The 15,065-nt window shown below is 42.5% G+C and overlaps 1 protein-coding gene across 1 annotated transcript in view; it reads right to left on the bottom strand.

Annotated features, from left to right (window-relative positions):
• Positions 1-3,537: 3,537 nt before the first annotated feature.
• Positions 3,538-15,065, bottom strand: part of C1H5orf63 (chromosome 1 C5orf63 homolog) — a 28,300-nt gene continuing 16,772 nt past the window's right edge. The window contains exon 5 of the mRNA XM_075212258.1: positions 3,538-4,184. Coding sequence (XP_075068359.1) covers positions 4,008-4,184 — 177 coding nt within the window. The 3' untranslated portion in view covers positions 3,538-4,007. The remainder of the gene's footprint in view (positions 4,185-15,065) is intronic.

The raw sequence follows: 15,065 nt of genomic DNA, 5'->3' as shown, positions 1-15,065 counted from the left end.
ACAACAGGGAGGTCACAGAGCACAACCAATCGGAGGAGACTGCAGTGCTCTGCGTCCTTCCTCTGCGGGCTCCGGCTGTGAAGGTGTCTTCAGACATGTGGGGTGATGCAAGTGGCTTGTAAGGGAGGTGCAAAAAGCATGTTGGAAAGTCTGAGTGACATGGGGAAGGGGCATTGAGGTGGTCTGAGTGGCATGTGCAAGGTCTAAGTGACATATGGGTAAATCTGAGCAGCAGGTGGGACAGTTTCGGAGTACACGTGGGATCTGAGGGTATTTTGGAGCAAGTTGCAGTTCTTAGCAACATGTGGTGCGCTTATGGATGGGTGATGGGGTGGTGCTGAGGTTGTTTTGAGGCTGTTTTTTTTAATTCTTGAAATTAAAGACATTATGTGACACTTTTGGAGGTTGGAGGTCCACTTGAAGTATATCAGGTTGCCTATCACTGGTTTAATCTCTCCTCCACACTAACATATTTAAATTGTACACATAATACTAACTTTAAGCTGACAATAATAGAGATTTGAATCACTGATATAATAATAGTACCTGCTATATGTAGGCTTATGTACTATCTTGTGGGTTAATTCTCAGACAGAACACTAAGGGGCATATTCAATTCCGATCCGCGGTAACGCGCATTACCGCGGAAAATGCGCACTACTGCCGGTAATACGGTACCGCAATAACGCAGATTTTCGTACGCAGCCCTATGGGCTGCAAACGAAAATCCACGTTATTTTGGTACCGGGGATTAAGTTCGCGGCCCGTTCCGGCGCGATCCCGCGGATCGGGATCGGAATTGAATATGCCCCTAAATTTTTATTGGTTTTTTTTCATGTCTTATACCATTGAAAACACCCCCCTTGTGGCGTTTTAGTAAAATCTGCACCTCAGGGAATACAGGAGGGGTCAACTAGAAGGCAAGATAGATGTTTATGAAAAGTTACATAAACTGGTTACCATGGTGATAACCCAGCCCAGCCTGTGAGATTGAGTGAGAAAAAGGAGGGGCTGTGAGAAAGGGGGAAAAGAGATAGAGAGACAGAGACACAGGAGAGGAGAGATGTAGCTGGGCACCTGGAGAGTGGGGTGGAAGCTCCAGGATCCCCCAGCATTGCCTGGAAGTCTGAGCACGGTGACTGCGCCAGGCAGGGCCTGATCAGCCAACAGGCTGACAAGGCTGCAGCCTGGGGCGCCGGGCCGGGAGGGGCGCAGCAACGCAGGGTAATAGAAAAATTTTTTTTCCTTTTTTTCCCCCCCCGATTCAAGCCCGCCCGCCCGCCGCCCACCGCCCGAGAAAAGGTTACCAAACGGGGTCCGCCGCAGGTGTATGGAGTCCGCCTATGACTCTATACACAGGCTAAGTTAAGCTGAAGACGCTGTCATCTGCCGTCAGTGCGGCCGCGGTGCGCTGTTCAGTGTGGTCACGTAAGATGTTAACATCTCACGAGACCACACTGATCAGACACACCGCGCCCGCAGTGAAAGGACAAACACCGCCGGACGACGGAGAACAACAGAGGAGCAGCTGCATTTCACAGGCAGGTAAGGTACTTTGAGTCAATGGCTGCCCAGGGAGCATTTTTATCCATAATATGGGGGGGGGGAGCAGGAGAGCATTTTGATCCATAATATGGGGGTGGTGAGCAGGAGAGCATTTTTATCAATAATATGGGGGGGGGAGCAGGAGAGCATTTTTATCCATAATATGGGGGGGGAGCAGGAGAGCATTTTGATCCATAATATGGGGGTGGGGAGCAGGAGAGCATTTTTATCCATAATATGGGGGGGAGTAGGAGAGCATTTTTATCCATAATATGGGGGGGGGGGGAGCAGGAGACCATTTTTATCCATAATATGGGGGGGAGCAGGAGAACATTTTTATCCTTAATATGGGGGGGGAGCAGGAGAACATTTTTATCCATAATGGGGGGGGGGGGAGCAGGAGAACATTTTTATTCATAATATGGGGAGGGGGGAGAAGGAGAGCATTTTTATCCATAATATGGGGGGGGGGAGCAGGAGAGCATTTTTATCCATAATATGGGGGGGGGAGCAGGAGGGCATTTTGAGCCATAATATGGGGGGAGCAGGAGAGCATTTTCAGCCATAATATGGGGGGAAAGAACCTGGCATTTTCAGGCACAATGTGGGGGGGGGGGGGAGTGGCACTGGCAGCATTGAAGGATTATCATATTTTTAGGCACAAATAATTAATGGGGGCAGTGGCACAGATCATGACTGGGGGTGGGATAATAGGCTCAGTGGCTTTACTTATTATTCTCTATGGGTGGGTCAGTGGCACATATCATGACGCAGGGGGGGGGGGTAAGCTGCAGGGGGATAAATATTTTTTTCTATATGGGGGCCAGAGGTGAGATCATGACTCAGGAGGGGAGGGGGGGGATTAAGCTGCAGGAGGCATAAAAATTATAAATTGTCTAAGGGCTGGGGGGTTAATTAACTGACTGTCAGGGGTTTGGTAGATGTTAGTATACGATTATAAATAATTTTCATATCTTTTATTATCTATATATGCCTGTACTAAGGGATTGTTTGAATCATTCAGGGTTTGTTAACATTTTGCATTTTTGCACATTTTCAGTACAGGACCCCAATGTTCCAGAAGCCAACTGACAACAACACTTCAAGAACAAGAGAGAACATCAGGTAGTCTACACTGCAAGATCAGGTAAGAGAGAACAGCGCATCCTGTTTAACTTTGAATATGGATTTTTACTTTAGTGACATTATAATGTGTTTTTAAACTAATGTGGGACTGATTCATGAATGTAAGTAATTAAAAAAAAAAAAGTGAGTTTTCACCTAGACAAAACCATGTTACAATGCTAGGGATGCATATTAGTTTATTATTTTGCACATAAGTTAAATACTGGCTGTTTTTTCATGTAGCACATGAATACTTGATAGCTTTATGTTTACACTGCAATTTAAAGTTGATCTAGGACATGCACTACCCTAACTATAAGCCTGTCCCCACATTTTAATTTACATCCCTCTCCAATGCAACATGGTTTTACCCATGTGCAAAGTTACAATTTTTTTGGATTTCCTTTCCTTAATGAATCAGGGCCTGTGTGTTTTTATGTATTAAGTAATACTTTACAATTTTGTGCATATATATATATATATATATATATATATATATATATATATATAAAATGTATAAATATGAAAATATAGGTATTGGTTCGGGCAGGGGGCGGGAGGTGCGCGCGCGGAGACATCTGTCTGAGCCCACAGGAGACATCATCCCCGCAGAGGAGGGGTGAGCTGCAGCTGAGAGGTACACAGCGTGAGTCAGAGCTGCATGGAGGAGAAGCTACCTGCCTGTTAGCATCCATGTGAGTGCCCCTGCAGAGGATGGTGATCTGCAGTGACGTATGGAGTGTAAGAGACATGTGATTTATGTTCTATAACATCTGGATAACATTAAGGACTGTGCAGGAGGTGTAATGAGGTATATTTGCAACCATATTCGTATTGCTCATTAAGAACTGTGCTGGAGAGAGTAAGGAGCTGTATATATATTTCTTTATTGCTGCAGCCATTATGATTATCGTGCTGGAGGAAGAGGAGTGTAAATAAAAGTTCAGTTTATCATAGAGATGGTCTGGCGCCCAAATTATTGTGACTTTTATTACACTTAATCACAAAGTGACATCACCTGTGTCCCACTAACTACAAAGAAACACCTGTATGTGCAGGGACCCCCTGATCATTTACACCCATGCCCATCAGCTAGCCAGGGCTGGAGAAGAAGGTGCACTGTGTACCCTTTGCACCCCACACTACACACAGTGACAGGGGGTTACACCATAAAATATAGTTTGACTGCAATGATTGCATTGTACGCAATTCATAGTTGCAGAGAGGTCCAGTTGGTATTGGTCCTTTCTACATCAAAAGTGATCATAGACCACTATAAGAAAATTAATTTCAGTTTACACAATATGTGGAAATATACAGTAATTTGTTATAATGGGTCAGTGTAATATATCTTCCTGCTCCAGGTTCCGAAGGTATTTCTCCAGCTTCTTAATGTTTACTCTGTGCATCATCAGAAACTGCCCATTCAGGTGAAACACAGGAATGTCATGTTTATACCGCTCATACCAGGCTGTGTTCTCTGGAAGAGTGATGTCCACTTGTTCTAAAATAAACTAAAACAGATGTCAAATTAATATATGCAACCTAACTTTCACATTCCACACATACTGTACACTGCACTTATATAAATAATGAAACATGATTCCATTTAGACAGCTCCTAAATTTTCAATGTTTATTAAATGTTCTAAGATATTTTTTACAGCAAATTGTAAAATAGACTAGCTTATGTAGAAAATAAGAGGGCATTAGATGTGGCTATCTGGATATTTTGAATACCCAGTCATGTAGCACTGGTATTTCAATTTTAACATTGTGATGCAAACATTATTCTTGCCTATAAAACCCATTAAAATCATATAGACCAGACTGGGTGGCTTCAACATGTAACATGAACATTTACACATACAGTACTATTTCATCAATAGACATACAATTTTGAAAAAACCCAATATCATTGTAACTAAAGATGCAGAAGTATTTTCTTTTCATGTCTCCGCTCTGACATATTAGTAAATCAACACCCAGAAGCTATGGCATAGCCATAGTAGATGCAAGAGCATAAGGCCCCGGCTTAAACCTACATGTACACTGAGTCATGCTAGCCAGACGTGAAGTTCAAACCTGGTATTGTGTAATACAGAACTTATCTCCACAATCTAATACCGCATGGCCAGGTAAAAGACTAGGCAGCTGATTAGTAGAAACAAGCAAGAGGCAATGCAGCGATAAAGATTATAAAAGAGGACACATATGAATATAGTGGAACAATACAAAAGAAAATCAGGACAAAAGTGATTGGGGGCAACTTAGAGGTTTACATAAAATATGGTGGCACAACGTAAACAACAAAAATAATAATAATCTTTCTCATCCTCTCCCTTTACAAGAAACAAGTCTTTCTTCACTTACGCTACATACCCATCTACTCCACACAAGGTTCTACTCATTCCTTCCCTCATATACAGTACACTCAGACCATTCTTGCTTTACACTTGCCTCATAACATACTATTTCTGAGGAGCTGGACAAAAACATGCTGCGGTCTACAAGGAACAAATGGAGCAATTTGTTTTATACAGTATTAGTTTTTACTGAAAATATCTAATGACTGTTCCTACATTCCATTTTATTTTACCCTACAATATGTATTCAGTAATGTTACTCATAATTATTTCCAGGCAAAGTGATTTGTGAAATCCTTTTGCATTCTACATTATGTATCGCTGAGTATTGAGAACACAAATGCATGTACATAAGAGCTTTAGTATTGTTAAAATATTAAATTTAGCTTTTGGAGAATGACAAAGGGAAGGCAAGTGTAGTATTACAGGTCAAACAGTTGTGATTCACACATTTAGATCACATATCAGGGCTTGAATGATAACACGCATAAAACTGTATGAATCTTGGGCCATTGGCCAGCACCTTCAATATTCACCCACTAATCTTTTTATCACAAAACAAAAATACAGGGATCGGTGCTTGGATGCTATATTATTTTTAGCGCACACTTACAAGTAAAGTCAACACCGACATAAATTATACAAACCAGGATTTAGTGGGAAAAATATTTTCAGATACACTCCTGGAATACGGAAAACACCTGAATCTAAGACGACTTCTAATCTCACACCATGACACCACTGTAATTAATCATTTTCCCGTCATAGGCGGGAGACATTGAATTTCTGTGTTTCCGACACCACTGTACTAAGAGTACTGATTGGATGATAACCAGCCCTGGGTGAGCAAGCATGAAGCCTGGTACTTTTTGGTTGTTATGCTGAATCACTAAACTAAAACAAAGAGGAAACCACATTTTGTTGAGCTTTCTCTCGTTCATATTCTTGTGTTCTGCATATTTGGATATGTTTTAATGTTATTCAAAACATTATGTACATGGTTGTTATTATACTAGCTCCATCCCCATTATTTAGCATAGTCACAGACACATTTTTTTTGTTTTAACTATTGGGTATTTGTATGGAACTACATGTTCCAGCAAGCCCTGGCTGCCAGGACATGCTGTGATTTGTAGTTCCACAACAGTACATAATATTTTTTAAACTATACCCTATTACCCTGCTCAAGGAGTGCCAGGATGAGCTTCAATGCTATTCAACTGCGAGTCACCTACAGTGTGACCAGCCCAGCCTGACATAGCTGATGCTAGTTTCCGTTTTGCAAGAGGACCCCACGTTTGTTGTTCCCCTCCTGTGTACCGGTAACCAGCACATGTTATCTTCAACATGCACCTTTATACCAGGGAACTATGCTGCGATTAACTTTCCAGACGTAGTGGGTTGCAAGTACTTTACGGATCTATGGGGCATATTCAATTGTTTTGAATCCACGCGGCGTTAAAACTATTACCGTTATTACGCCACTAGTATGCTGGATTTCAGCTCGTGGCTCAGGGAGCTGCGAGCTGAAATCCAGCGAGAAAACTACCATAATAACGGCAATAGTTTTAACGCTGCGAGATTTTTGGCGTTTCCGCCAACAATTGAATATGCCCCTAAATGTTTTTAATGCAGCCACATTTTATATAACAAGGTCTGAAAAAATAAATTAGTAAACCTAAACAATAATATATATATCCATCTATATATCCAGGTGTAGGATCTCTTTGCCTTTAAAAATACTAAGCAGCCAACATATGACCAGTACAATAAAATCGAGCTAGATGCCACATATTCATTACAGTTGAGCACATTCTGGCCCTTTTATTGTGACTGGCAAAAAGAAATCCATTTTCAGTACAAAAAGTAGAGCATGCAGAGTATAGGCTAGTGTACAAAGCAGAATCTATAATTGTGGCAACTATACAAAACAAAAAATAATAAAAATAAAAGGCACTTCTCAGGCATGAATTTACAAGTTAAAAGAACTACAAACATAAGTGGTGTTAAATGCTGATTGCTGGTTTTGATAGTGTTCATGATTGCACCATGGATGCGAGCTGCCCATAATCAGATGGCACCAGTTACTTCCCCTTCTTCAAGTTTCTTTCAGACAAACTTATGTACCACTCCTTTAATCAACAAGCTGAATGTTACAAAACATGTATTATTTTTTAAATTACCGTATTTCCCCATGTATAAGACGCACCCATGTATAAGATGTACCTTAATTTTGGGGCCCAAAATTTAAAAAAAGATGTATTACAATAAGTTACTGAGCAGAAGGCTTGTCTGGTTGCGATTTTAGTCAGAGATCTCACATCAGGTCTAGAGGAGCAGAGTTTACAATAAAGTTCCATATTCAGTTACAGGAAGGCAGCGCTATTGCACAGCGCTGTACATACTAGGGGTATGCACCGACCACTTTTCGTGCTTTGGGTTCTGATTACCTTGAGGTTTTGGGTTCGAATGGGTTTTGCCAAAACACCCCACTCAAGGTTTTGGTTCTGATTTTGGGTTTTGGGTTAAAAAAGCATAAAAAGTGCTAAAATCCAGATTTTTGCATTTTTTTCACTCCTACGCTATTATTAACCTCAATAACATTCATTTCCACTAATTTCCAGTCTATTCTGAACACCTCACAATATTGTTTTTAGGCCAAAAGGTTGCACCGAGGAAGCTGGATTACTAAGCTAAGCGACACAAGTGGGCAGCACAAACACGTGGCCCATCTAGGAGTGGCACTGCAGTGGCAGACAGGATGGCAGTTTGAAAAGCTAGGCCCCAAAGAGCACATAATGCCAAAAAAAAGAGGTGCAGGATGGAATTATCCTTGGGCCCTCCCACCCACCCTTATGTTGCGGAAAAAGGACATGCACACTTTAACAAACAAATCATTTCAGCGACAGGGCCTACCAAACTACTGTGGCTGAAATGATTGGTTTGTTTGGGCCCCCACACAAAAAAAGCTATTCATCTCTCCCTGTACAAAGTAAACTGGCTCTACTGAGGCAAGATTTCGTCCTCATCCTCAACCTCTGATTCCTCTCCCCCTACAGTGTGTGCTTCCTCCTCCTCACACATTATCAATTCGTCCCCGCTGGACTCCACAATCACCGGTCCTTCTGTAGTCTCTGGAGGCCATTGCTGGTCTTGATTGAAGAATTGATAATTCATTTTTATGAACATCATCTTCTCAACATTTTGCGGAAGCAACCTCCTTCGTCGCTCACTGACCAGGTTCCCCACTGCACTAAAAACTCTTTCGGAGTACACACTGGAGGGGGACAACTCAGGTAAAATAGAGCCAGTTTGTACAGGGGCTTCCAAACTGCCTTTTTCTCCTGCCAGTAAAAGTAAGGACTGTCTGACATGTCTACTTGGATGGTGTCAGCAAAGTAATCCTCCACCATTTTTTCAATGGTGACAGCATCCAATGCAGCAACAGTAGACATATCTGCAATGGTTGGCAGGTCCTTCAGTCCGGACCAGATGTTCTCTGCATCCCCGCCAGCGGGTCGTTTATGAAATCTCAGCTGTTTCCTTGCAGCCACAGGTGTGGAAGAAAATGAAGGAGGAGCTGTTGCCATGTCACGGTCCTCTTCAGATGACAATCTCCTGACCAGCAGGTCTTTGCACCGCTGTAGACTTGTGTCCGCCGGAAACAGAGACACAACATACGCTTTAAACCGAGGATTGAGCACGGTGGCCAGAATGTATTCCTCTGACTTTAAAAGAGTGACCACCATCGGATCCTGGCAAAGCGTACGAAGGGCTTCATCCACAAGAGCTACATGCTTTGTGGAATCAGAATGGTTTACCAGCTCCTCCGTCACTTTCTCCAGCTGCTTCTGCAACAGCCTGATCAGGGGAATCACCTGACTCAAGATGGCAGTGTCGGAACTGACTTCTCGTGTGGCAAGTTCAAACGGCTGGAGAACCTTGCACAACACGGAAATCAGTCTCCACTGCGCTTGACTCAGGCGCATCCCTACAACTTTGCCTATGTTGTAGGTGGCTGTGTAGGCTTGAATGGCCTTTTGCTGCTCCTCCATCCTCTGCAGCATATAGAGGGTGGAGTTCCAGCGCGTCACAACCTCTTGTTCGAGGTGATGGCAGGGCAGGTTCAGGCTTTTCTGATATTGCTCGAGTCTGCGGTAGGTAGTGGTAAAATGCCGAAAGTGTCCAGTAATTTTGCGGGCCACTGCAAGCATATCCTGCACATCCCTGTCACTTTTCAGGTAATGCTGCACCACCAAATTTATTGTGTGGGCAAAACATGGCACGTGCTGGAAATTGCCCATATGTAATGCCCGCACAATGTTACTGGCGTTGTCCGACACCACAAATCCCCAGGAGAGTGTAAGTGGGGTAAGCCACTGCGAGATTATTTCCCTCAGTTTCTCTAAGAGGTTGTCAGCAGTTGTAAAACCGGTGATAAACAACGTTGCCTGCCTTGGAACGAGCAGGCGTTTTGGAGATGCTGCTACTGATGCTGCTGCTGCGGAAGGCGATGCATCTACCCAGTGGGCTGTCACAGTCATATAGTCCTTAGTTTGCCCTGAACCACTTGTCCACATGTCAGTGGTTAAGTGGACAGTGGGTACAACCGCATTTTTCAGAGCACTGAGGACACTTTTTCGTACTTCCTTGTACATCCCGGGTATCGCCTGCCTAGTGAAGTGAAATCTCGATGGGATTTGGTACCGGGGACACAATACCTCCATCAACGTCTAAATCCCACTCCACTGATGGTGGACACCGGACGCACGTCTAACACTAACATAGCTGTTAAGGACATAGTTATCCGCTTTGCCATAGGATGACTACTGTCGTACTTCGTGCTCATGGCAAACGACTGTTGTACGGTCAATTGTTTAGTGAAAGATGTAGCAGTCTTACGACTTCCCCTCTGGGAAGATGACCGACTACCAGCAGCAACAGCAGTAGTAGGCGTAGCGCTGCAGGATCCTCCGGAAGAATCCCGGATTGAAGAGGACTCAGTCATGCCGGTGACATGGCCTGAAGGACTATCTCCAATCGAGATCGAGGAGGAAGTTGACGAGGAGGGTGTTGCTGGTGTGGATAGAACAGGACCAAGGGATTTAGGTGTCCCTGGACTGCTGACGGTCCTAGCCACAGTTCCTGAACTAAACACTGAATTATGAAGGTTCTTCAGGTGACGTATAAAGGAGGATGTCCCTAGGTGGCCAAGATCCTTACCCCTGCTTATTTGAGCTTTACATAAGGTACATATGGCAATACATTTGTTGTCCGGATTGGGATAGAAATAATTCCAGACCGAAGAGGTGGATTTCTTGGTCTTCTGGCCAGGCATGACGATGTGCTTTTTCATCCGATGGACAACAACTGTTTCCCCCCCTGGTGCCTCATTTAAGATAACCACATCAGCATCCTCCTCGTCAAGTTCCTCCTCAGCGCCAGCTACATCAATATCCTCCTCCTGGTGTACAACATTGACACCTTCATTATCCAAATCTGTAACTGCACTGTGGGTGATCCTTCCAGCATATGCAGAGGGCGTGCTGCAAATGGTGGAAGGAGCCACCTCTTCCCGTACAGTGATGGGAAGGTCAGGCTTCGCAACCACCAACACCCTTGGACTCGCCTTGGGGATTTGTGATGTCATCTCTTTAGAAGGCAGAGTTGTTTGCTGTGTTGGTGATGACAGCATAACTCTCTTAAATTTTTTAGAGGGGGGGAGGAGGAGGGCTTAGATCCTTGGGTGAAGCTGAACCACTAGTCATGAACACGGGCCAGGGCCTAAGCCGTTCCTTGCCACTCCGTGTCGTAAATGGCATATTGGCAAGTTTACATTTCTCCTCAGATGATTTTAATTTTCTTTTTTTGGTAATTTTAGTGAACTTTGGGTTTTTATGGATTTTACATGCCCTCTACTAGGAGATTGGGCATCGGCCTTGGCAGACGACGTTGATGGCATTTCATCGTCTATGTCATGACTAGTGGCAGCAGCTTAAGCATTAGGAGGAAGTGGTTCTTGATCTTTCCCTACTTTATCCTTCAAATTTTTGTACTCCATTATATTTTTTTATTAATATTAATATATATATATATTATATATATTAATATTATATTATATTTTTTTAGACTGCAGGAACAGTGAACGTAGTTATATATTGCAGTACAAATTCTTTTATACTGCAGGAACAGTGAACGTAGTTATATATTACAGTACAAATTCCTTTATACTGCAGGAACAGTGAACGTAGTTATATATTGCAGTACAAATTCCTTTATACTGCAGGAACAGTGAACGTAGTTATATATTGCAGTACAAATTCCTTTATACTGCAGGAACAGTGAATGTAGTTAGATTGCAGTACCAATTTTTTTTGACTGCAGGAACAGTGAACGTTGATATATAGCAGTACCAATGGACTTAGCAGGACAGAGCACAGGACACAGCACCACTGGACTTACAGGACACAGCACCACTGGACTCAGCAGGACAGAGCACAGGACAAAGCACCACTGGACTCAGCAGGACAGAGCACAGGACAAAGCACCACTGGACTCAGCAGGACAGAACCACAGGAATGACCAGGACAGAGGACACAACTAACAAAACACAACCTCCCGCTTCCCTGATCAATGCCCGAGTGAAGATGGCGGCGGCAAGCGGGGAATTTAAAGAATCCGAGTATCGCGAGATCCGACGGCGGGATTATGACGAAAAGCCTCGTTTTGAGTTTTGCAATCGGCGGGAATACCCGAACAGTGCTCGGATCGGCACTGTTCGGATTTAGTAAATCCGAGCCCGCTCATCCTTAGTACATACCATACTACACGCTGGGCTCAATTATTGGCAGGCAGGGGAGACTGGGAGGCACCTGAAGGACCTTATGATCTTTTTACCTTAAACTGGGAAGCGCTGATCTGTACAGCGGGGACTCCTCTCTCATACCCTCACACCAGGGATCATCTTCTTCATTCAGGTAAGTAGCGCTGGCAATGTATAAGACGCACCCTTTTTTTAGACCCAAAATTTGGGGGGAAAAGGTGCGTCTTATACATGGGGAAATACGGTAATATTGTTTCAGATATATTGTAGGAGATATATATATATTTCATATTTATAATAGTTCCAATCCACAGTTGTTTATGAGCAGATGTTATTTGTTTTACAGTTATATATTATAAGGTAATATGTACACATTAGTGAGATCTAAGGTTCAGGTCATAGGAAACATGTCATGTCTGGTATCATTCTAACCCTCTATTTATTCGCAGACGTCCGGTTCATTCGCCGAAAGGATCGCTGCTTGCGTATGCTAGTTATGGAGGATGGGGAATAAATGATTAGAATGATATTGTCTGTGTAATGCTAATAGGCCAGTTTAAACTAGTTCTTGGCGGGAACATTAGTATTCATCATCTGGAGAGCTGACCCCCACCCTTGGAGGGGGTTGTTTGAACTGACCTATGAACTGCATTACACTGGACCTTCCTGAAGCCTGAACCTATGGAAACATGCAAAGTCATCTGTATTGCATTTACTGTAACACCAAATGTATATATACTGCTCCCTGGAAACAGCTAGTCAGTCATTCTTACCACAGTCTTCAGGACTGAAGGACTGTCTAGCTGGATCCAGCAGAGCGCAGCAGCCGCAGCGTATGTATCATGTATCGGCTGTATTGTACTTAATTATTTAAACTGTTATACTTTTGCTAAATAAATTTCTTGTGCTTTGGAACCACACAAATCCCATAGACCAGGGGTGGGCAAACCTGTCCTCAAGGGCCATATCCAGTTCATGTTTTTAGGATTTCTGTCTGTAGAAACAGGTGGGATAATTACTGACCCAGCCAAATAGATTAACTCAGCTGTACATGATTAAAGAAATCCTAAAAACATGAACTGGATATGGCCCTTGAGGACAGGTTTGCCCAACCCTGCCATAGACAATGCTTATTGAAAAACGATGAAATTACTTTAATAGTTTATACAGAAGGAGTCTCCTATTAACATGCGCACGATTAATATATTGTTGATGAATTCTCATATGAAAGAGAATATTGGAGAAAGAGTCTTGCTACGTTATAAGCCACACCTCTTATCAACACTCATGTTATATCTATTGAAGACAAATTGCCACTTTTTTTCTTTCAATGTCACCATCTTCCTTGTTCCTGCTAAAGTACATAACATTATTTTCCCTTTACTCAATGCAAGATGTATTTTCAATACAACAGTTGATTTTAGATTAAAAAAGGCACAGAAAGAGAAAAGACATTGAATTCCCATACTGTTACAACTATATAGAAGAACTACAGCTAGAGAAATGAACAGCAGTGTATATATAAAAAACACACACACAGTGTCCACTTTGTTAGTTACACCTGTACACTTGCTTGCTATTGCAAGTATCTAAATATCTAGTCAGCCAGCCCTGAAATCTTGCATCAGCTACTCAATGCATAAAACATGGAGACATGGTCAAGAGGTTCAGTTGCTGTTCAGAACAAACACCAGAATGGGTAAGAAATGTGACCCAAGAGACCTGTGACCGTGGCATGATGTTGGTGTCATACAGGATGTACTGTGTGTTTCAGAAATTGCTGATCCCCTGGGACTTTCACATACAACAGTCTCTAGTTTACAGAGAATGTTGCAAAAAAAAATAAAAAACATTCAGTGAGTGGCATTTCTGTGGGTGAAAACGCCTCGATGATGAGAGAGGTCAGAGGGAATGGCTAGACAAAGTGACAGTAACTCACATAACCATGTGCACTTGCTATGCAGAAGAACATATCTGAACACACAGTAGGTGGAATCTTGAAGTGGATGGGCTATAATAGCAGAAGGGTTCCACTCCTGTGAGCTAAGAACAGGAAACGGAGGCTAGAGTGGGCACATGTTCACCAAATCTGGATAGTTGAAGATTGTAAAAACTTTGCCTGGTCAGACGAATCTCCATTTCTCCAGCGATAAGCAGATGGTAGGGTCAGAATTTGCAGTAAACAATATGAATCAACCCAACCTTGTGTCAAAGGTGCAGGCTGGTTTGGTGGTGTAATGGTGTGGGGAATGTTTTCTTGGCACACATTAGGCCACTTAATACCAATTAAGCATTGTCTAAATGTCACATTCTTCCTGAACATTGTTGCTGACCATGGGCATCCCTTTATGACCAATCTACCCATCTTCGAATGGCTACCTCCAGCAGGACAACGCGCCACGTCACAAAGCACACATCATCTCAAGCTGGTTCCACGAACATGACAATGAGTTCAATGTACTCCAATGTCCTCCACAGTAAACAGATCTCAATACAATAGAGCACCTTTGTGAGATATATTAATATAATGAAAAAATATATGGGCCAACTTATACAGTCTCGACTCTCACAAAACATAATACTAGCACAACACTGTGGCTTTAGGTAGGGTGAAGAAATTTCCAGCATGGAATAATATGTTCCCTCCTCTGCTTTCAGATGTATAGTTGCTTATAAATGTCATTAACTCACCAGCAACCTCTCATAGACTATGTCATGCATCCACAGCCAACCGCTAAGCTCACTACATGCAGCAGTGTGGGTATGGGCATTATTAACAATTGAGAGCTGTATAATCATACATTATTTTTTTCTAAAAATATTCACATCGTTATGCATTTAGCTGCAAAAGTTTTGTCAGTAGAATTCATCCATAAGTGTTCCCAGTCCAAAAAGTGTATGAGAAATCAGAACAAAATATAGAGTGTTCACAGAAAAAACACTATCTAAAATAATGATTAAAAGAGCCAACAAAAACACTTTCCAAGTAAAAAAAGACTATTAATTGGACCGATGTTGAATATTTTTATTACAATACAAAATTGAAAATCTTCTCCCATATTATTACACATGGGTCATTATCAAGTGCAAAATCTGGTACGTTCATTGGCTTTATTAAGTATTTTACGGTTTCTGCATACATAATGGTTGGGTGCCACTGTAGTTCATCTGAATACAAAAACCAAGACCCAACAAATACAGGGGACG

The sequence above is a fragment of the Mixophyes fleayi genome, chromosome 1 (genome assembly GCF_038048845.1).
Source record: "Mixophyes fleayi isolate aMixFle1 chromosome 1, aMixFle1.hap1, whole genome shotgun sequence".
Lineage (NCBI taxonomy): Eukaryota > Metazoa > Chordata > Amphibia > Anura > Limnodynastidae > Mixophyes > Mixophyes fleayi.
This window is presented reverse-complemented; position numbering and strand designations above follow the sequence as displayed.